General features: G+C 36.4%; 1 protein-coding gene across 5 annotated transcripts in view; it reads right to left on the bottom strand.

Moving 5' to 3' along the window:
* SCEL (sciellin) overlaps positions 1–24,367 on the bottom strand; it is a 52,364-nt gene that overhangs the window by 21,355 nt on the left and 6,642 nt on the right. For 3 of the 5 annotated variants that reach the window (XM_090130401.1, XM_090130392.1, XM_031609831.2), the window contains exons 2-10: positions 23,655–23,728; positions 19,285–19,402; positions 18,599–18,661; positions 18,197–18,265; positions 13,026–13,094; positions 11,109–11,174; positions 7,329–7,394; positions 5,323–5,358; positions 4,405–4,476 (exon numbers count right to left, since the gene is read on the bottom strand). In XM_090130401.1, the coding sequence (XP_089986527.1) occupies positions 4,405–4,476; positions 5,323–5,358; positions 7,329–7,394; positions 11,109–11,174; positions 13,026–13,094; positions 18,197–18,265; positions 18,599–18,661; positions 19,285–19,402; positions 23,655–23,697 (602 nt within the window). In that variant the 5' untranslated portion in view covers positions 23,698–23,728. The remainder of the gene's footprint in view (positions 1–4,404; positions 4,477–5,322; positions 5,359–7,328; positions 7,395–11,108; positions 11,175–13,025; positions 13,095–18,196; positions 18,266–18,598; positions 18,662–19,284; positions 19,403–23,654; positions 23,729–24,367) is intronic. The other 2 variants (XM_090130410.1, XM_090130424.1) reach the window with 2 other exon arrangements.

Below are 24,367 nucleotides of genomic sequence, written 5' to 3' on the forward strand. Positions count from 1 at the left end.
GAATGAAGGAATGCCATCCAGAGGAACCTGGATATGCTTGAAAAGTGGGCACACGTGAACCTAGTGAGGTTCAACAAGACCAACTGCAAAGTTTTGCACTTGGATTGGTTGGGCCAGTCCCAGATATGAATAGAGACTGGGAAAAGAACTCACAGAGAGCAGCCCTGTGCTTGAGTGTCCTGGGGGACGAAAAGTTGGACATGTGCCAGCAGTGTGCATTTGCAGCCCAGAAGGCTAACAGTATCCTGGGCTGCATCAGCAGAGCGGTGGCCAGCAGGACACTACCCTTGTAGGACCCTATCTGGAGCATTTGGGTCTGAAGTTCTCGGCAAAAGAAAGTTGAGGAGCTGTTGGAGCGGGTCCAGAAAAAGGCCACAGAAATGATCAGAGGGCTGGAGCTCTCTTATGAAGAAGTGTTGAAGGAGCTGGATTTGTTCAGCTTGGAGAAGAGAAGGCTCTGGGGAGACTTCATTGTGCTCTTTCCGTACTTGGAAAGAACTTACAAACAGGAGGAGACCAACTTTTTGCATGAGTTGATAGTGATAGGATGAAGGGAAATTCCTTTAAGGTAAAAGAGGGAAAATTTAAGTTAGATGCTATAGGAAGTATAGGAAGAAATTATTTGCTCAGAGAGTGGTGAGGCACTGGTACAGGTGCCTAGAGAAGCTGTGGACATTCCATCTCTGGAGACATTCAAGGTTGGATGGGCTGTGGGTTTCAAGACAATGTTCAGAATAGAGACTGAAAAACAAGTTTGATAGTGTGTGGAAGAGGACACTCAGAATAAAGACTGTCTCCAGGAGATAAGAGCAGAAGTCAAGTGGTAATCGCTGTGTGGTGACCTTGACTGGAGAAGAAACGTGTAAATAGAAGCAACTTGTGGCTCTGATTGGATGAGCACTGGTGTGGGCAGTTAGTCCCTTGACATGAAGAAGACTGAAGTGTTCTGTTGACATGTTGGGAGGAATGGAAAGTTACAAGAGGGAACTTGAAAATGTACATAAGGGATGTTAGAACCTGCAGTGAATGATTTGGATTGTTCACAGCTGAGTCCAAGCCTCAGACACTGCACTGAGCAACCTGATCTTGTGGGTACTCAACAGCCCAATCTTGCGAGTAGCAGACCTGTCCATGCAAGTGGTTTGGAACTAGATGATCTTTAAGGTCCCTTCCAATCCAAGATATTCTATGATTTTATGACATTTGGATTTCAAATTATTCCAATTCTTTTGGTGATAATACTTCTGTTACACGGTAAACATGGCCCTCTGACACAAATACTGTTGGTTTCTGTATAGATCATATGTAAGAAAACATCTTAGTTAAATACAAGTGAACTCTCTCTTAAAAGTATTTCATAGAAACATACATTTTAATTTCCCTATAACCATCAATAATGAAAAATAGACTAAAGTTGTGTTAAACACCCTTACAGGATGTTTGAAATGATTTAACAAGACTGCCCACAGGACATGGTTTGTAATGCAGTTGTCTAAGTGACTGCATTTTATAGTTGCTGAGATTCTGTCATGGAAAAAAAAAATGAAAATCTTCGTTCTCCGCTGAAATGGAAACAAAATACAAAAAATACTTGGTAAACAATGTATAAATGACTAAAGGAATCATAGAATGGCCTGGGTTGAAAAGCACCACAATGATCACCTAGTTTCATCCCCCCTGCTATGTGCAGGGTCGCCAACCACCAGACCAGGCTGCCCAGAGCCACATCCAGCCTGGCCTTGAATGCCTCCAGGGATGCGGTATCCACAAACTCCTTGGGCAACCTGTTCCAGTGCATCACCACCCTCTGTGTGAAAACTTCCTCCTAATATCTAACCTAAATCTCCCCTTAGTTTAAAACTATTCCCCCTTGTCCTATCACTATCCACCCACGTAAACAGTCATTGCCCCTCCTGTTTATATGCTCCCTTCCAAGTATTAGAAGGCCACAGTGAGGTCTCCCTGGAACCTTCTCTTCTCCAAGCTAAATATGAACATATAAAAATGAAATTCCTGAGTGTTTTATATGATTCTTTCATGAACTTCTCCTGAGATACTGTTTCCTGAGTTTTCTGAGTGAAAAAGGACCCATAGTGTAAGACAGAAAAATATCCAGATACCTGATTTGAGGACGGCCTGTAATACTCTGAAAAAATACACAATTATTACATAGTGGTTCTCTTTGCCTTTTCTGGCTTCTACCCTACTTATGCTGTCTGTGGAACCGTTAGATGCCCTAAAAAACTGCAATTTGCCTATTCTAGTCTGTTAATCACACAAAATGGGTGGCAGTCCATAGGTGAATTATGCCTCCATGTATTCTAAATATATTTTTGCTTTAAGACAGATACTACATGTAACTCTTCTATTTGAAAACAACACGTTAATTGTTTATTACTTTAATAGAGGCAGGCTTAGGCTTTTCATTTAGCAGTGCATAGTGAAGCTTACATTTTCAGCCAAAAGAAAATATCTGCCATTCTTTTCAGGTAAGTCCTTTCAAAAGATTTTCTTTATGTCACTAATGAGGTTTGATAGAAAACCACTTAGCATATTCTCTTTATTTTATACTGAAATTAATCCATTATGCCATTTACATTCATATCAGAGTCCTTAACAAAAGCCAAATAATCAATTAAATATAGCTTCAAAAAGCATGACCTGAAAATCTTCGCATTTTGAATAAAAATACATGAAATTAAAGGATGTAAAATTTCTTATACGTGTAAGTTTTACTAGAAATACTGTTAATGTTGCCATTTATTTCTCCTGTGTGGCGCAAGCATTTTTGACAAAAGCATAGTATTGATATGTCATCTTTAAAGGAAGAAAGGAGCTTCTGCTGACAGCTGCTTAATGCATTTTTGGTTAGCATAAATTCAGCAAAAAATTGTAGTTTTGTGAAATTGACACATGAGTAGCAGATGGTTGACATATAAATCATCAGCCAAATGTAAAGGAATTATAGCAGGAGGAAAGAGAGCAGAATTTTGCCCATGAAGATTGCAGGCTACTTATAGTTTACATAGTGACACATATAGCTGTAGTTAGTGTGAGGTAACCATAGTAACTTGTAGATCAGTCAAATATTCCTCCAGCTCTCTGCCAATTGGAGGACTAGAATACAAAGCTCAAGATGGTAATGAGAGACCCTGGGGACTATTGATGTGGACTGACTGAGGCTGGGGATTAAGACTTTTACATGCCTTTTACAAGTGAAGAATGGCTGTGAATTCCCTCATTAATGCAGAGGCATATTTAATTCTCTAAGATCTCCCACATTTCTTGACAGGAAAATGTTTCGCTAAAGCACTGCTTTTTCCAAGGAATTGCACTGTCACGTTTTCTGCATGTTATCCTTAACTATTCTGTACTGATTTTACATACTGAAGGGAGGGAACAATATTCAAAATAGTATGAACTGTGACTGCTGACCACAAAACTACATATTATGAATCAAACAAAATTGAATTAACTAAGCAGGACTAATTTAAGTATCTGCACAATTTAGTAATTCTAGTTAAAAACTACAAATCTGAGCTACCATAATTCTCAGTGCACACCTGGAAATCTACTTCTAATTCATGCACTTTTTAGTTGCATATTCAGGCATTTTATTCTGGTAAAATATTTTTTCTCAAAGTATCTCAACCCATGAGCTGTTTTTTTTTTTCTACTGTATTTTCTCCCCTTGTTCTTTGGAGGAGGGGGAGCGAGCAAGTGGCATGGTGGAGCTTAGCTCCCATCAGTGTAAAACCATCACCCCACAGTATTGCTGATTGTTTTGAAAAAACATGCCATCTCTGTTAGTAGAGATTCTTACAGTTGACTGGAATTTCAGTAAAACAACATTTCTGTCTTTTCCACCAGTTGTTTTCACAGTATTCTTTATACTGAAACATTTCTAAGATACATTAGTATGTATGCCATCTAACTTAAGAACAAATGCATCTGTATAAACATACTAATTTGTCATGATATGTGCTATTTTTTTTCCTATGTAAAATCTCAAAGTTGGAGCTTTTTATATATGTAGCAGTATGAAGATATTCCCACAATTTCTTGAAGCTCCAAGAAAATATACTATACAAACCATGCTACTGCAATGTGTCTGCCTCTATCTTTTTTATTTTTTGCAGCATCTACCTATATACTGTCCTTTATGATGCAAGCTAGTTGCACTGAATGAATTAAAAATGAAGACATCTGAAATAACTTAGCAAGTCAGTGAGGTGGGACTCAAAGTTCATACTTCTAGGACAATTGTTAGCAGTAGAGAAATGCTGCATTTATCATACACCATGACCAAAAAAGCTATCAAAGATGAAAATGAAAAATAAAAGAGTACATAAGATGACATTTATCACGTACTATAACATCATTTTAACTGTCAGTTTCTGTTACCTTGCTGTAGCTTGATCATCCACATCAGTCTTTGATTTTTGAGAAGTGACTTGTTCTGATGAAAAAGCAGCACTGCAATGCAAATGGTGAAAACATACTTAATGCATATGATATTTGGAAACAGGTTACATAATTTATCACTTATGTTAGTTATCATTGTAGATATGTTTAGTTATTTCTGACAGGATCAGTCAGATTGGTCACTTTTGAAACACCCTGAAATGATAAGAGAAAGTGGCAGATACATCTGGAAATGAGAGTCTGTGTTTCTGTAGACAGTCCTTCTATTAAAATGGCGATTAAATTATGACAAGTTTTGCAGCTTCCTTCATCATAAGCCATGAAATTACAGACTTTTTAAGTAATCTTTTCCTAATTTAGGCCATGTGAAATGTACATTTCATTAATGAATTGTTTTAATAAACTTATTTTCTGAAATTGGAGCAACTTTTGCAAACGCTCGAATTTAGGGAGACTTTACAACAAATCATTATATATGTTAATGCCTTCTATTGCAAAACTTTGAATTTGTATAACTTTTCCATTTATGATTTTCTCCTTCTTTACTTTGCTTACTCATTCTCTTTTTCACTCTTTAAAACATCAGTTTAGCATAAACAAATGGTCGCATTAACTACATATACAATTGTGAAATTAAAATTTTGAAGCAATTTTAAATATTTTTATGCCACTACAGTTTTTAAATTTTGAGTAAATATCCAATGAAGTGTTTTAAACTATATGAACATAACTATATTTCTGCAAAGAAGGATGTCTTCCTCATGCAATTCTGGGATCCTGACTAGATACACTAGTATAATAAATATGCTATATGAATAAATATAAAATAATAATCAGTGTTTGTGCATAGCGATATGTTGCATATCTAAACTTACTAGGAAGCAAGATAAGACATACCTTGTTGGATCTTCCAAATTTTCTGATGATGTGGCCCTGGGAAAGAGAAAAAAAAACATTTCAGAAACCCAATGCTAATACTGAAGCACTTTGCAAGCTTTTAGATCAATAGTTAGCAATTAATTTTACTTTTCTTCTTTCAAGAATGTACTTTTCCTTGTTACTTAATGTAGCATATAATTCGTTTAACCCAAGTACTATAATGATGTAATTCTAATCATACTCTTTATATATTACTAAGGCACTAATTCTTCAGTTAATATTCTCCAGTAAATCACAGATCAACAGTGTTTTGTTTACAGCATACAATTCACAGGCCAGAAAACTCAATTACAATCAGCTGCTTATATGCTTAGCTTAATTTTTTTTTAAGCATTCTGTAGAGTGTTATTCATCCATTTAGGACTGAGACAAAGCACTGTAAAAGTTCATGTGTCATGCTTGAATACAGAAAACTAAAATTGGGTCTCAGAGTTAGAAAAAGTTATCAAATTATAAACTCAATAGAAAAATAATCCTTCATTGCTGAACTGCTTTCCTGAAGACAGTAAACATAGCAGAACATAGGCCATTCTTGTATTTGAAGAAAAGACAGTGCTTTGCCCCAGCTGTCCCTAAGACTGATAGCGACCTTTTAAAACTGTGGTTATTAGCATATAGACATCACACTTTATTTTCTGAAACTCATAAGCAAATAAAAGGCTCCCCTTTGGCTATTATTATTTACAGTACTTTTCACAATTTCAAATAGCTTACCCATCCTCAAAGCACTTTTCAAAGATAAACAAATTAATCGTTTAATGCCCATCACTGTTTAACCAAGTATGCTTTATAACACTGTAAGATGATTCAAGAATGGCAAGAGTTCATGAATGCTTCCTCAAGAATAGGCCTGTATTTCAGTCATCTCTGTCTGATGAGGGTAGAGAAGTAATTGGATAATTAGTGCTAAGAAGGATATAGGAATCTTGGTATTTTACTGGAAGCTGGTCAGGTGTCATATAAAGATGCATTCCTTCCTTTCAAAATTACCATGATCATAGTGAGATCCTGAAATTAAGTCAGATAAATTCACTGCAGCTGACATATTAAAATATCTGTTAAGCTCTGGCTTTCCAGTGGTTGGTGAGTGACTTTGAATTCTGGCCAAACCTTCTAAATCCTTCACAAGGCTGCTCTCAATGAATTCTTCTCTCAGTCTGTATACATATCTGAGATTGCCCTGACCTAAATGCAATGCACTGCACTAGGTCTTATTGAATCTCATTAGGTTTACATGGTCCAACATTTCAAGCCTGTCCAAATCTCTCAGTATGACATCCCTTCCTTCTGTCATATCAACTGCACCATTCAGCTTGGTGTCATCAACAAACTTGCTGAGGGTACCCTCAACCCCACTGTCTATGTCACTAATAAATATGTTGAAAAGCACTGGTCCCAAAATGGACTACCTAGGAGACACTGTTTCACCATCTGGATATAGAGTCATTGAACACAACCCTCTGGCTAGACCATCCAATGAATCTCTATCCACCCTTCAAATTCATCTCTCTCCGTTTTAGAGATAATATATGGTGTGAGATCATGTCAAAGGCCTTGCACAAGTCCAGGTAGAAGATATTATTTGCCCTTCCTTTGTTCACTGATGCCATCACCCCACCATATAAGACCATCAGATTGGTCAGTCAGCCCCCATCTATCTGACCAAGAGGCATTAATAGATTCCTGCCCGTATGACTAGTAAGTCATTTCTGAAGTAAAATCACAGAGAAAATGTACATGCATTGTAAAAAAATTCTGGAGCACTTATGCAACCTCAAGTCTTTGGCACTTCACATACACCTCAGTCAGTCATGGGCACCAAGCTGATTAGAGCCCAAACAAGTCTTTAGACATGGGATCCTTTTTCTACCCATACCATCTTACTTAGCCTTGTGGGCTTACATGTGAAATCAGATCTAGCAAAAAATTACAAAAGGAAGTAACTAATGATCATTAGTGCTTACCGCTCGAGTTCCACTGCTTCTGTCATGGTCTTATTACTTGAAACTGGCGGAGGCATCCAAGATTGTCTGTCAGTGTTAACAAATAAATGCTTGAGTATTAGTATATGTTATGGGATTGAACAGCAGTTTGAGTCCATTTCTTTTCAAAAGAACATTAGAATCTCAGAAATGGTGTAGGAATTTCTGTAATGGTTCTTAAATTACTAATATTTTGAAAAAACGGCATAACTATACTCTTTAGACCATTTCTTTAAATCCAGACAATTGAATGGAATTGGAAATAACATAATAAATTTAATTACTATTGTATATTGTATACAGTGTATTTTCTGACTCCACATTGTCTTTTCTACAGGTTGAATGATAAAAATAAGTGGATTGTTCTTTGAAAACACAACAAAGTAGAATGTACATAGCAAATAAAGGTATGAATACCAACTCAAGAAACATTTTTGGGCTTTTAATAAATGTCTTGTATTATAAGCACTTTCAGCTGTTGCTTTACTTCTTTTCTTGAAGGAAATTTCTACTTTTATAATATTACTGATCATATTGTTTTCACATGGAATATGGGAAAAAAAAAACACAGACAGAAATTATGAACTGAAAGGATACATAAAGCAGGACTTCATAGCCTTGGAGGCACAAGTGAATGGGATGAGGACCCAAGCAATAGTCTCCTTTATGTTGCCAGCCAGAGATAAGGGAGTGCACAGAACACTCCCTTATATAGGACAAACACAGATTAATACCTGGCTACATGTCATTGCAGTGTCTTTGGTATTTCCAATCACAGAATACATTTCAATGAAAACAGATTGCTGGGCAACTATGAGATCCACTTGTCTATGAAAGGAACGATTATCTTCACGGGCAGGTTGGCTGATTCAGGGAACTGGGCCTCAAACTAACGAAGCTAATAAAGCTGTGGCACTTGTGAGCTACGTGGTGGAAGAATGCCCCTCAGCTCTCCAAAAATAGCACGTCAGAAACTTTCGACAGTTGAAAATCCAGTTGAAGTGGTTATATTAATTCACACAACACGAGTAGCTTGTACGTGCTATCCAACTAGAAAGCTGTAATCTGAATGCTGTCACTGAAACATGGTGGGATGAATAACATGACTGCAGTGCTCTAGTGAGTGGCTGAAAGCTGTTCAGAAGGGACAGACAAGGAAGGTTGCCCTTCATGCAAAAAGATGAGTGAGACAGGGAACGTGACTATAACTGATGAGGAGAGAACTGAGGTATTCTACAACATTTCTGTCTGTATCCATCAGCAATTTCTCTTCCTATGCCTCCCAGTTCACAGAATCTCAAGGCAAGGATTGGAGGAATGAAGTCTTACCCAGCACAGGAGAAGATCAGGTTTGAAATAATTTGAGAAACTTGAATGTGCGCAAGTTCATGGGACCTGATGAAATACATCCCAAGGTGCTGAGAGAGCTGGTTCCTACAACATTCTCTTGGAGAAGCTGGCAGCCTATGGCTTGGACAGGTACACTCTTTGCTGGGTAAAAGTTTGTCTGAATGGTCAGACCCAGAGAGTGGTGGTGAATGGAGTTAAATCCAGCTGGTGACAAGTCAAGAGTGTTTCCCCAGGGGTCAGTATTTGGGCTGGCCCCGTTTAATATTTTTATTGATTATTTGGATGAGGGTGATGAGTGACTAAGAGGATGAGTGCACCCTTAGTAAGTTTGCAAATGACATCAGCCTGGGATGACGTGCCAATCTGGCTGAGGGTTAGAAGGCCCTTCTAAGGACCTGGACAGGCTGGATAGCTGGGTTGAGACCAATGGGATGAAGTTCAACGAGACCAAATGCCAAGTCCTGCACTTTGGTCACAACAGCTCCACACAGTGCTACAGGCCTTGAGCATAGTGGCTGGAAAGCTGCACAGTAGAAAAGGATCTGGGGGTGCTGGTCAATGCTAAGCTGAATATAAGCCAGCAGTTTGCCCAGCTGGCCCAGAATGCCAATGGCATCCTGCCTTATATAAGAAATAGTGTAGCCAGCAGGACCAGGGAGGTGTTCGTCTCCCTGTATTCAGCTCTGGTGGGGCCATACCTTGAGTACTGTGTTCTGTTTTGGGCCCCTCACTACAAGAAAGACATTGAAGGCCTGGAACATGTCTAGAGAAGGGCAACAAAACTGTGAAGAATCTGGAGCACAGGTCTTATGAGGAGCAGCTGAATCCCTAAGTCACTATCCATAACATGTGGAAAGTCACAGAAGCCAAGTGAACTTCACAGTAGCTGGAAAAAGGGATCATTTCTTAAGAGAGCCCCAAATGAATGTTTTTGATGGGTATACTACTCAGCGGATAATGAATTGGCTGAATGGCGACATCTAAACAGTTGTGGTCAATGTCTCAATGTTCAGGTGAAGATCTGTGATGGGAGGCATTCCTCAGCGGTACATACTAGTACTGGAACTGTGTAGTATCTTCACTGGTGACATGGACAATGTGACTGAGCTTACTCAGCAAGTTTATGGACAACAACAAGCTGAATCGCACAGTTGACACCTGAGAGAGAAGGAATGCCATCCAGAGGGATCTAGCCAGGCTTGGGAGATAGCTCATGTGAACTTCAGAAAGTTCAACAACATCAAGTGCAAGTTCCTGAACATGGGTCAGCACAAAACTTCACTACAGACCAGATGATGAATGGACTGAGAGCAGCCTTGTTGAGAAGGAACTTGTGGGCACAGGTGGATAAAAAAACTCAACATGACTCAACTGTATGTGCTAGTAGCCCAGAAAGCCAATCATACCCTGGGCTGCATCAAAACTAGTGTGGCCAGAAGGCTGAGGGAGGTGCTTATCCCCCCTCTATTCTGTCTTTGTGTGATTTCACCTGGATTACTGTCTTGAGCTCAAGGGCCCAGAGCATAGGAGAAGTGCAGATCTACTAGAGCAGATCCAAAAGAGGACTACCAAATGATCAGAACACTGAAGCACCTCTCCTATGAAGAGATGCTGAGAGAATTGGGGTTGTTCACCCTAAAGAAGTATCTAGGGAGACCTTATTTCAGCCTTCCAGTTTTTAAAATGTGCCTTCAAGAAAGATGAGGACTCATTATTGAGGTGCATACTGATAGGACAAAGGGTAAATAGTTTTAAACTAAAAGAGAGTAGACTTACATTAGAAATTAGGAAGAATTTTTTCACTACAAGGACATTCAAGCCCAGGCTGGATGAGGCTTTGAGCAGCCTTGTCTAGTGGAAAGTGTTCTTGCCCATGGCAGGAAGTTTGGAACTAGATGAGCGTTAAAGGTCCCTTCCAACTCAAACCATTCTATGACTGTATGTTTAAAATACAGCTATCCCAAGCAGTATGTTTTGAATTAAAAAAAAAATATTATTTTACACCCTATTTTTTCTCTTGTTCAGTCAATATTATTTGAAATCTAAATTTTTAAAGCTAGCTATTCCAAAACCCTTTGTGTAGTTTCTATGTAATGAAACAGCACAGGGTGATGTTTGGCATGAGGGATTTCAGCTGGTTGTAATTAGAGTGTGCTATAGCACTTTAAATTTATACACTGAAAAGGCATAGTTTTGCTGTACTGAAGAATTAGCATCTATAATTGTGTCCACAGAGATTAAATTGGTAGTACAAACTATCTTCAACACAGTACTCTCAGGGAAAAAAAAGCAGAGAATTCTTGGAGTTTTCTAGAGGAGCAAGTTGATAGTGTTTTTTGATACAATTATTAACAGAGGCTTAATACAGTGCTATATGTCCTCTGCCAATCAAACAATGGCAGCAATGAATACCTTTTTTTCTTGATTGGAGAAGTGGCAGGAGTGTTTGCGGATGATGTATTAGGAGTCCAAGATTGTCTGTTAAGAATATATACTTCATTCATTCATTTACTAATTCATCTTTAATAAGAGTATCATTTTAAATGAGAAAACAAGGATAAAAAATGACATTTCCCTTATCAGAAAGACATGGCTGTGCAGAGTAAATAGTCCAATTATGTTTACATATGCCAAATGAAATTTTGGAAATAACTCAAATTATAATAGATTTCGGATATCTTAAGGAGTTCTGATACTTAAAGAATATGTGTCTTTACTAGGTATCCAAACTAATTTCTGACTTCTGAACATCTGGACTTCTGTACCAACACTTCACTCTCCAAGTTCTAAAATATTTTTAATATTTTAAATTTTATGTTTTTCATGTAGCTGTTAGTGCTGTTCTGTTTTTTTATATGCCTGTAAAGGAAGCTGATATCCTTCATATTCCTAACTACATATATTCGAAGGCAGGGATTTTTATCATAAATTTTATCAAAAAAGTATTGTCTGCTTTCGTCAATTCTTAATGACATTAGAATAACTAAAGAATGGAGTTTTAAAAAATATTTCATTGCTGTCTGGCAGGAGAAAGTGTATACCACTGAAGTCTCACTTAAGCCCTAGTTCAGAATTCATGGTGGGTCTATTAAAAGTGATCTCCAAACTCTACAACTTAAAATCCAATTTATATGATATTTCATGTCATCATCATAATGGTTTACAACATTATGATATAAAGTTTTAATTTAAAAGAATGACTTCATTTGATGTTTAAATTGCTTTATTTTGCTCTTCAGAATAAAATCTTGGCACTTTGTAAGATGACATTTAATTCCTGTGCTCTGTTCTCACTAGCAACCATATTCAGTGCAATTTATTTTTGATAGGCACTGATGAAGGCGTACAGCAATATATTTGTTTGTTTACACTTAGAAGGATGGCAACTGAGCACTTCTGACTTTCAATTTTTAAATAAAATTTCAATTAGCAGAGCTGTGCTTTCAAAATTTAATTTTGAATGTTGTTTAATCATGTTAGATGTATTCTATGGTCACCTCTGAATCACAACAGATTTTTTTTAATATTATTTCATAGTTTTTCTACTATATTATTTTAAATGAAATTTTGGCTTTAATCTGTTTGTAACGAAATTTGAACTTCTGAAAAAATAAAAGCTTTCAAAGATACCATTAATTTTCTGTTTAATTTTTACTAAAAAAAAAAAAAAAAAAAAAAAAAAGAAATCAGCCTCACTATCAAAAATATTTTATTACAATTTGGTTATCAAGTTTTCCATTGGCCAAAGTTCAGTGATATTTTCCAGTGAAAACCTGAGTCAGATTTTTTTTCCCCCGGTTGACTTTCCTCATGAATTCATGCAAACAAATGCAGAGCTCTAGAACATAACCACAATGAATTGATTTCAAAACATTCTCAGTCTTCCTTTTCTGTATCTGTATTGTATCTAAAACCCTGTATTTCTTAAATAATTGGTATGAAACATAAATATATAAATCTGTTCTGATCTTTCTTTTAATCTATGTGGAGAAATAGGCAGTTCTAGGAAATAATAATTCCTCTTGTTCTAAAAACAAAGCATTTGAAAGACATCAGTTGAATTACCCGCCAAATGATCCTTTTTCACAGAATCACAGGGGTTGGAAGGAACCTCAAGAGATAATCGAGTCCAACACCCCTGTTAAAGAGTCCATGGTAACTTAGGCATGGATGGCTGCATGCCAGATATCAAATGGTGAAATGAAACCTACTGTTAAGGCATATACCATACTAATTATTTCTTTATACTTTCTTGCTATATATACAGGCAACTTAGGTGATAATACCTGATATATAATGCTTAGATGATAACATTTCCGAAACACTTACCTATTGTTTTGCTTATTATTCAGAGTGGGAGACTTATTTATTTTGTCGATATCACTACTGCCTGGAATTCTGTTCAAAAAGAAAAAGCAAAAATAAACAAACAAAACAGAAATTATTCAAAATACATACTCTAGATCTTTATTTTAAGCCACTGAATAAAATTAAAAGATGAAGTATCCCTTTGTCCTGTGTTCAGATTACAAATTTAATAGCACCACAAAAAAGGTACAGAAGAGAATCTGACTTAATATAAACGTAGTGCATTCATATCTGAACAGTCTAAGTAGCTCACTGAAAAACTGTTTTAAAAGACTACGATGTTTAGATTCTAAGTGATATATTAAGCCTTATTGCTGTAACAATTAATTTTAGAATAGAATAAAATAGAGTAGAATATATAGCAATTCCTTTGAATTATAACTGAACACTAGAAAGAAAGCAGTGTTTTTCAGGTAAACAGTATGTAAGGTATACTATTTCCATCCACTTCACCATTCCCTGAGAGATGCAGCAGTATGGTTTTCTTTATGGCTTTAGAGATCAATATGATTTGAAAATGCTCCAGTGAAAAATGCCTGATAAAACCTAGTAACGGCCTGTAGGAGTACCATCTATCACAGAAGTTACGTTGCTTTACCTTAAATTGATTTTATTATGCCATTACAATTATACTAAGAACTAAACATGACTTTTAAGGCTCTTAAGTATTCTAGAGTGGCTGCCCAAGGCTCTGTCACACTTTCACAGAAAGCATTATGTAGCTGTCATAGCTGAAACACAGTTTAAACACTTAAATACTTACATGTATATTTAATCCATAAATGAAATCACAGAATCAGAGTTGAGGCTGGAAAAGACCTGTGGAGGTCACTTGGTCCAACCTCCCTTGAGCAGTGCCACCAGACTGCTCAGGACTATGTCCTTTGGTAAGAAGAGAGGGTCCAAAGAGCTCAAGTATAAATTGAAGTAAATAAATTACAAATACTAAGCTGAGATGTTTATCTTAAATATTTGGTTAAACTAGCTGAAAAATATTTTGAGCTGCAATTTAATTACACATGGAAATTACTTAATTTTTTTTATGTACCCCATAGATACATAACTATAGATATAATTATTTCTACATTTATAATCCAATATCATGTACAAAACATTTTGTATGCCACCTTCAGCCAGCTATCACAGAAGATGGTTGTGTTTAAAGAAAATCCTTCAAGGACACTGGGACAGAATCTGTTCTTTCTTCAAATCTTAAATTTAATTGCTCACATAGCTACGTCATTACATGGCTGTCATGTAACAGTGACTAGCAGTTACAGTTTCCCAAAATATCACTAGAGGTCTCACTAATCTTGCAAACTGTACTGTGGAAGCAAACAGAAGTGTTGTAATTGATTCACCGAACAAGCACTTCATTAGAATTTCATTTCCTATTTTCAAAATTTAAGCAAAGTACTTTAAGTGGTAATGTATTATATCATTCTGGGTAAGACTTAAAGGGTCCACCTGGCATCCATCTGGCTGCTCAATGTAGTGATGTTTTGAAAAATGTGAAAGAAGTTAACTATAAAGTTAACTTTTCCTTGTACAACTTTTCTGCTTCTGATAAGCAGTGGTGGAAGAATATATACAGTTTGCACACACAGTGCTATCTACAACAGACACCTCTGGATTAATGATGCATTTATCCATCTAATGTTTTTCTGAACCAATTTAAATATCTAACCTCCACATTATCCTGCAATGGTGACACCTATAGTTAATTTGTGTTAACAAAAAAATCAAATATTCTTTATTTTCTTTGAACTGCTACCTAAACCTTTTATCGAGTATCTCATTGTTCTTAAAATAAAGCAGTCAAATTCCTTCCTTACTCACTTCCCTACATTACATTCTTTTCCAAGCTGAGAAAATGTTTTTTCTTCAGCAATTCCATGTATGAAAGCTATTCTGTACCTATAGACATATTTACTGACATCTCCCTTTACGCATAAGTGAAATAATGCATAGTGTGTTTAAGATGTGAAAAAGTGGTTAGTACCATGACTGAATAGTAGTTTATCTTCACATCTTAATATTACAATTTTTCTCTGATATATGAAGTATAGAACTATGTGCCAGTATATGTGCATCTACTGCAGTCAAGCTACAGATTTCTCACAACTCATCTGCCCTTTTGCTTGCAGCCAATGGTGTAAAGATGTAGATAGCCCCAACATCTCTTCCAGCTCCTTGATACTGAAACTGATGTTCAAATTTTGTGAATACTGGATTATCATAGAATCATATAATTGCTTGGGTTGGAAAGGATCATTTAGTTCCAACGCTCTTGCTGTTGACAAGGATGCCACCCACTAGATCAGGATGTTCAGGGCCCTTTCCATCCTGGCCTCGAATGCCTCTGAGGCTGAGCCTAGGATAAACTCATATCAAACAAGAATGTCCTTGAATACAGAGATGACAGGAGTTGGGAAGCATAACTGTACTTGAAATGCCTTGTAGATATGTTTTTACTGTCGTATTTCTACATGCATTGAAGAACATCAAATTACTCTGTACTCTTCAAGCAGTGTATTTGCAATTTTTTAAATTAGAGTTTCAATGACTATTTAGATGTTTTGAAAACTAGCTACTGAAGACACATTTATCTAGATAGAACCCCATTCTGAAAATCCATGTCCTTGGGAGTAATGCCCACGAGAGATAAAAAGTAGAAATTCGGAAAGACATTCTAATCTCTGGCTTAAAACTGGTAACATCTGCGTGCCTTCTGCACGGTAGACTGCCATTTTACAACACCCTAGCTAAACAAAAATTATTTTACTTGATAAACAGCTGAGAAATCTCCAGTACGAAGGTAATGCTTCTCAAAGCTGTCAAGCTATGAACAATGCTTTAGATTTTCTTAGATTTTCTTCTACATTCCATAATCACAGAAAACATTTATCAGCTACGCATTTTAGTTTTGAGGGAAATAAATAAATAAATAAATAAATTCTTTTTTACACAGAAAACTAAGAAATATTTCTAGTCTGAAGACTGCTATATTCTAATCTTGAGATTTCTGTAGTACTATTATTCTTGCCAGAAATAATTTGTAAGAAAATAAGGGAATTGTACCTGGTGGAAAACATCCTTTACCAAGGAAGCAGAAATACCAAATTTAACTGCAAGCTACAAAGAGGAGAAAATACATCACCACACCCTTTTATGCCTCAGGTTGCAAATTTGAGAAAATGCAGAACACATGGTTAATATGCACAGAAGTGCCTTCTGGCAATGGGTGTGTATGAATCAATCCTGAAATTACTGATATCACAGATTTGAAAAGACCAATGATGAATGAGAAAAAATAAACAACTCATCTACCTACTTCCTCATTTTTATCATTCTAACATAGAACCAAAATTATTCACTTAATTCCACATCAGTTATCAGAAATGTTTATTCATATATATGAGCATTTCTTTATTTTTTTGTCATCTGTTGCATATTAATAACAATTTATCTTAGATATTTGTGCGTATGAGAATACAGACAGGCAGCTAACAACCTAAAATAATTCAGGCATCTTTAATATCATAAAACAAAAATTCCCAGCTGGATAGGAATGTTCAGGACAATACTTTCCATCAACACTATAGAAAGTGAAACTGCCCTATGCCTTCTAAACTAGCAGTCAGAGCTTCTATTCTGAAAAATAAGGCTTAAATTTGTTTTTGAGTCAATGAGTTTGTGGGTAAGAATGACATGGTAGATACAGTCTGCTTGCATTTCCAAACAGATTCCTAGAAAATTCCTCATTAAAGACTGTTAAGTAAACTCATGTGGTAATAGAGTTCTTTCATGCACAAACAACTGGTTAAAAAGTCAGAAATAAAGGTTTGGAATAAATGGTATTTTTTTGAGAGTGAAAAGTGAGATCTGTACAAGACCTGTGTTTTCCATATCTAGAAATTATCTGGAAAAGAGAAGCCAGCGAATGTTGCTTGCCAATTACACTAACTCATGATAGTCAAAGCAAATGCTGACTGGCAAGGCTTTCAGAAGTCATGTGTTAAAATACCAGATTTCTAAAATGGCAGGTGACATTCATTTTTCTTAGATGCAAAGTAATGCCTGCCAAGAAAAACAACTGATTTCTGAACTACTATTGTCACTCAAGAAAGAGGTCTTAGAGTGATCATACCGTGAAAATGACAGCTCAGTTCTCAGTGATACTCAAAAGAGCAAATTCATTATGAAGTATGAGGAAAGATATGGCAAATGAACCAGAAAACATTGCTCTATTCCTGTACGTGTGCAAGGTGTGCTCTGAGGTGGACTTTCAAGTCAAAAAGACTAACATGGGGATAGAAAAGATATGGAGAAAAGCAGTAAGTAAAATAAAGTTATAGGCTCACTTCTTCATGATGAAGGAACAAATACCGTAGAATTCATCAGCTTATAGAAGAATCACAGGAACACAGTAAATGTAATACAATAATTTGTCATTGTTTCTTACCACACCGTAAATATGGTCATCAAACAAAATTACAAAGTACGAAGATCCAACCAAACAGGTCCATGTTTTCTACAAAGTGTGCATTAAATTCTGGTAGTAATAGGGTCTTGTTGAAAATAGATACTAATTGTGGACTGAATTTTGAAGATTTTCTGCAGAAACAATCTGCAATATTGGTGTGATCATGTCTTAAAGAACTAGACAGAAGTTAACACTGATAAGAATATTTAAATTAAGCACTTTTAAGATACTTATATGGTCCTGATATTTATGCTGATCATAGTATGAAGTGGCAACAAGGATTTGGAAAGAACTAAGTATTAGACATGTTGTGCTTAACTGTTGGAGATAGGATGCTGATTTATAGTTTGAAAAAAAGGAAACTGGGAGGGAGTAAATGGGTCATCTGTGCAGAGGTGTTTACTTTTATGAATACAAGAATCCACGAACTGATACAAGGGAAAAAGAGCAAGATTTCAAAAAGAACATTTTCCCAAATCACATTTCCATTTGTCTCATTTACAATTCATGCAAAAATTGTTCAAATTCTTCTACTTAGTAAATAGAAAAAAATGATATGTAATTTATCTCATTTATGCCTTCATATTCAAGACTACTTATATGTATGAGAATCACAAAATTAAATACATATGAAAAATATCTGTACCTGTCCAAGTTAGTATCAGATCTGTATCGTCCAAGTGCAGTTTTCTGATCTTCCTTTTCATTTGCGCTACTGCCATAAAAAAAAGGTTAAAAATGACACATTTGTCACTGTTTTATTAAACAACTCATCACCTATAAAACAATATAGGAAATGAATTAAAGTCTCATACAGAATTTTAGACTATTCAGTTGTTAACAGATCCAATCCTGTATCTATTGCAATCATCAGCTTAATAATAATGTCAGATTTAAAATGAAAACAGATTTACAGTGGGAAATTAAAGTCACATTTAAAATGGATTATTATTTAAAGAAAGCTCTTGATATGAACAGGTTATAATGGAAGGCTGTTTCTTTTTCTCCAGAACTATCATCAGAACTATGTTTAGATAATCTATGATACCTGTGTAGGCTATCTTGGGATTTGTATTGGTTAAGCACAGCCCTTCCATAGTTTTCATCAGCACTGCAAGGAGAATAAAGACAGTGGTTAGTTTAAATTTGAATACCAACAATAGAAAAATGTATCTTGGCAAAAGATTTCTGTCCTCAATCAGATGGACTACAGAACTCCCTATTAGATTACTCCAAACATTGTGGAATATGAATTATCTCTTCCTATGTGCTTTTCATAGAGGACCTGGTCTCTGGGTTGAGTTTCTACTCCAATACAAGCACCAGTTTGCATTACAGTAAATTTCAAATGATTCTGACTTTACTAAGTTCCTTAGAGGAATTTGTCAAGGTTTACAGACTTCAGACCTGTGAAAAAGAGTCAGATGGTAATCTTGGAACATACAAACAGGAAATGTGGGAGTTTTCACGCAAAGCACAAGCCTGAGATGCTCAGTACATCTTATTAAATACTCAGTGTACAGAAGTCCTACTAAAAAACAGTCACTGAAAGTCCAACAGACTAATGTTCCATAACATAATGAATATTTCATCAAGATGAGTAAATAATAGTTATTTTATGAGATCTATTTCATTTTTGGTAATATAATTCATGAAAAAGTAGACATTCAAAGAAAATATTCACTTAGCATGATAACTGGAAGACTGAAGACATGTACTTCAGATCTTTCCTACCTTTCTTCTTCAGGTCTCTTCTTTATCCAGCTGTTATCTTGCAAAAGGGTCCGTCGCTTGTTAACATCATGATTAGCTTGCTGTCTGCTTTTAATTGCAACAGAAGGGCTCTTCTTATCTACAAATGCAGAGAAACATGTCTTGAAAATGAAGGCAAGAGAAAGCCTTGGAAAGCTTTACTATTAAAAAGTACTATTAGAAAGGGTGAAATCTGTGAAAGTTCAGCTTTTTTACCACCAGAAAAAAAAAAGTGCAAGGAATATGTTTGATGATCTTGTTTAGTGCAGTCTGTTTCCTTGAAAAGTTTGCGACTTAATGCCTTCAACTTTAAAAGGAATGCAGAAGGACAGTTTACCAAATTTAATTCAGTTTCATCCTAAATACGAAGTAGCTTGGGATATGTTTTTTACTGTAAACAAATATGACAGATCTGATAGAGGAATTATGAAATATACATACAATGGTTTTTCCAGGGCCAAACATATGATTCCTATTTCCTAGGGGAATGTCTATGGTATCTGTATTTTTAGATGTGGGACAGGATACAAATTTCAAACAAAAGCTAATCTGGAGATGATCACATGGTCATCCACCCACATCCAGCCAACTTCTCTGAATCTTCAGGTTTCTCAAAAGACTCAGACTCCCTCTGAAGCTTTTTCGTCAGTGGCTTAATTAACAAGGTTCTCTTTTCTAACCAACTATCTAGTTTTGCTTAACTTTTTCTAAATGTAGTATTTTTATGTTTTCAAAGGTTTTCAAGAGAAATAGTACAACAAACATGCACACTGATATAATTTTTATTTACTTACGTAAACAACCTAAAATATCTTTGCCCAACAATGCTGATATCTAGTATATTGAGTAACTAATAATATGATGTTCACTTGATCTGTGAGAATATATGTTCTTCGTTGTATTAGAAAGCTAATCTTTATTTCCTTTGGTTTCTCTTTATGAGGAGTTTACCCCAGGAACAAACAAAAATATTAAAACTATTATCCATTATTTCCATTTCTTTTACTTCCCACTGAGTTTCATACCATTCTCTTTTTTGAAGTGGAATGGAATATTTTTTTGACATTACAAAATTTCTCTTTAAAATGACTAGAAGCTGAGCCCTATTAGAAACTCCACATTTTCCTGGTAAAAATAAGGTAAAATATTAAATACAAAAAATCTTTATCAATGGCATCCAGTTAGTCAACAACCTGACTGATGAAAAACACTGAACTTTTCAGGTTTTCCTTCAGAGACCTTAATGATTTTCCCCATGAAGTCCTAATTCCCAGCATTCAAGCAAAAGCAGTTACCCACCACATTTCAGGAGACATTATTATCCGATATTCATTAAGGACACTCAATTTTAAAGGAAGATTCACAGTCCATATTGTATCATTTTTCAATGCTGTATTTTGACATTTTGCTGTGATTTATAAGAAAATGTAGCTCTTGCTTTTGATTCAAGATCATCAGCTGCAGTGATAACATGAAAAATGACAAATAACATGAAAAATGACAAATAACTACAGTGAGTGGTACATAGAATCATAACAGAACACCAAAAAATTTATTTCAAGTGACAGTGGCCAAGATTTATCTTTCAAATACTTTTCTTCATGAAAAAAGCACACTATAATACCATGAAAAAAGTCGTCAAACTCTGTACCTAACTGCAGACCAAACTGTGCCTGTTCTTATCTGTTCTTTTTCACTGCAGATATGTCCAACCAACAAATAAAAGAAGGCCAGTGAAGCAGTTCAAGGATTGGACTCCTTATCATTTGTATTTGCTCAGCTGTAGGCATGTTCTCTGCTTCTCTGTTGAACTAGCTCTCTTCAAGACTAAGTGCTACAGAAGGGACAAACATTTAAGAAGCATGGATGTGAGAGTATAGATGTGTGTTGCTGTCTCTTGGCCTTGATCCCAAAGTTTAATTTTATTTTTAGAGCAACAAAGATGCATCCCTTTGTGACTATTACAAAATGAATATGCACATCAAAGTTAGATGTTTGAGAATGTGTTGACAATCACAAATTAAGATCAAAGCATCATCCATCCTTATTGTGTAATTTCTGTACCAGCCTGTTCTCTTACACTTAAACTAGTTTCTTTTAAAAAAATATTTATTGAAACCTGTGCTAAAAACTTCAAAAATGAAAATATCACAGCCTTCCCTGCATAAGTCCTATGGTTCATTGAAATATCTACTGAAAATTCACTTCACTTCTTGCAAACAGAAGAGAGGAAGGAACTTCATCAGTTTAAACAATGTCATTGTCTCATAGTCACTGCCAAGAATGGATATAGTTGTAATTGGCAAGCAAAACAGTATTAAGGGCATTTGCTCAAAATGTTTATTGTTTTGAGTATACTGATGTTATTAGCAATGACTGGAATGTACTAGACTTGGATGAAGATACACAGAAATAAAACAGACTACAATCAAAAATCAAGGACTTGAACGAAGATGGAATAGCAAGAACTGTGGCTTCCTGTACTCATAAATATGTAGATATTTTCAATTTGGTGCAGTTATTTGCACTGGAAAAAAATCCAACACTTTAATTCATGAAAGTAGGAAAAACACGAGTTCAAGCATGTGCATTCCAGAGATAAAATTTCTCTTTGGCAAGGAGTGGAGGTAACTCCAGCATTCTTTTCATACTTACAGGTTTTGCCAGAGTAGCTTTCAACTGCACAATAAATCTGAATCTGTGCTGTGCTTTAGACAGGAACATAACATGTTCAAGAAGTACTCAATATAAATCCAGTTATTAACTTGTTATATGGAATCTTTTTCTATTCTAATGACATTTTATGAAAACTCTTATCATCTACCTCAAAATCATTTGGATTTCAGAGAAAACATGGCTTTTTTAAATTGCTCAGTGCACATAAGGCTTCAGGAGCTCTCCTATAAAGGCAGCAGCCAAAGGATATATACTGTGCTTATTTTTCTAGAAATATTGCAAGTTATTTGCTAGTGCATGAGGCCTACACCTTGCTGAACAGCATTGATTTCTAATCTAATCAACTACCTCCTAAGTTTCAATTAAAAATTGAATACATATCTGATACAATCATGTAGGTCATGTGAGCACAGGTAGAGCTTACTCTCTTCTTATTTTGGCAATAGTTTATGCTCTTATCACTGTACAGATTTGAATACAGATGCCTCTAGTCACTTGTTCATATACTGTTTCATCACTTTCTTCATTTATTTCAGCCTTAATCTTTTCATCAGGGCTTGAACAGGGGAACAGAGGAATTACCTCCCAAACCCAAGTGAATTCAGCCAGAGTTGATGAACATTCAGAAAAAAGCAAAATACTGATTTTCAGTATGTTCAAGGGCATGGGTGATACAGCCTGTTTCAGGGTGCATGGCTCCAGCATGTTTCCAGAGGCCATTTCCAGTCTTGCTGTTCCTGGGAAGCCCTCCTCAGAGGGCAGAATGCTTGCTTCCTTCCTGTCTTGTGCCTCTCTACAGCAGGCTGCTTACACTGAGTACTGCCTACAGAAAATGGCAACATCAGCACAACTTCTTGAAAGCTGTGAAAAGTAAAATGCACAAATAATAAGTTTTTTTTGCAGTCAATCCACTGGATAGGCTGCACAATGTTTATACTTGTGGCTGAGCTGCCTCCAGCCCTGGTCAGCCCTGAACGCATGGCTATGGCCATCTTGATGTGCTGAGAGCTCTAGTGTCTCACTGAAATCAGGCCCTCAGACACCTCGAAACAGTAAGTCTTTAGAAATATTATGTCCCATCTGACAGTGATTAAACAACTTTTCTCCCTCCTCCCTTCCATTCTAATTTTCCACAGTTTCTCATTTTCTCCATAGAAGTCAAATGGATGGCCCAGCTGTTATGTTCCCATGGGGTATCCACAGCAACCAGGATACCATGGGGAACTGCCATCTTGTACCACATTGCCTGGATATGCTACCCAGCACAGTATTTTGGCCTAAACCTTTGCCAGAAAAAGCTTTCACATGACACAGAATCATAGAATAATAGAATCATTGAGGTTGGAAAGACCACCAAGATCATTTAGTCCAACCATCAACCCATCACCACAGTACCACTAGACCACGTCACTCAACGTGACATCTAACCTTTTCTTGAAAACCTCCCAGGATAGTGACTCCACCACTGCCCTGGGAACTCTGTTTCAATAAACACTACTGGCTTTGCAGCTGTAGTGAGTCCAACTGCGTATGACTGTCAAAGGGTGGTCACTGCCAGTGTTGCTATCAAAGAGTGTTGGTGTGCCTTGGAAAGGAGCTGTTCAATGGGCACAGCAGTGCTCACAAACAGTAAGTGGGAGAGGCCCCAAGAGAAATTGAAGGATACTCAGCATTACCGCTTTGATTAGGAGACTGCTTTCGTATGCTGAAGGCTGACATTTTCTTCAGTGGGGTGTCCTTCTGTGGGAATCTAAAATAAAACATGAAAAAGAAAAGATGGCAGTAAGATTAGGAATCAGCCTCGAAGTCAGAGTAAATACATTTGCCACTTTGATCAGCTCCTTGGACAAGTTTAGTAAGATAGAATGGCTTAGAGATAACTGCAGCCTTCTTTGAACTGAATTTCAGGCATGGTATTCACTTTTCCATCCCTCATTAAGACAGTATATAATCCTGCCCTGCGTCTCTGCTCATCTTTCTCTTCTTCTTGTCTGGAGCTTCCTCCCTGAGAAGATATGTGGTGATGAGAACCTTCAGAGGAGAAGACTCAGGTGGGAAGATGATATCAGCCTGTGGCTCAGAATGCTGCCCGGAGCACACGTGGGCTCACCCAGCCCTGCTGACAGGTCTCACAGCTTCAGTGGCCTGCAGCTAACAGCAAAGCTCTGAGGACAGAGAGGGAGAAAGAGGAAGAGGTGGTTCTTTTGCCCTGCAGCAGTTCACAAGTCACTGACTTCTTTCCCTGTCTGAAACAAGGTTAAAAACAAGCCTGCAAATATGCTGATTTAAAAATATATATGGGAATTGAGTCATACAAAAATTTCACTATGTGCTTTGAAACTTTGATTATCAGTCTTATACAGAAAACATCAAGTGGAACATAATGACA

The sequence above is a fragment of the Phasianus colchicus genome, chromosome 1, assembly GCF_987193195.1.
Source record: "Phasianus colchicus chromosome 1, bPhaCol1.hap1.1, whole genome shotgun sequence".
Taxonomy (NCBI): domain Eukaryota; kingdom Metazoa; phylum Chordata; class Aves; order Galliformes; family Phasianidae; genus Phasianus; species Phasianus colchicus.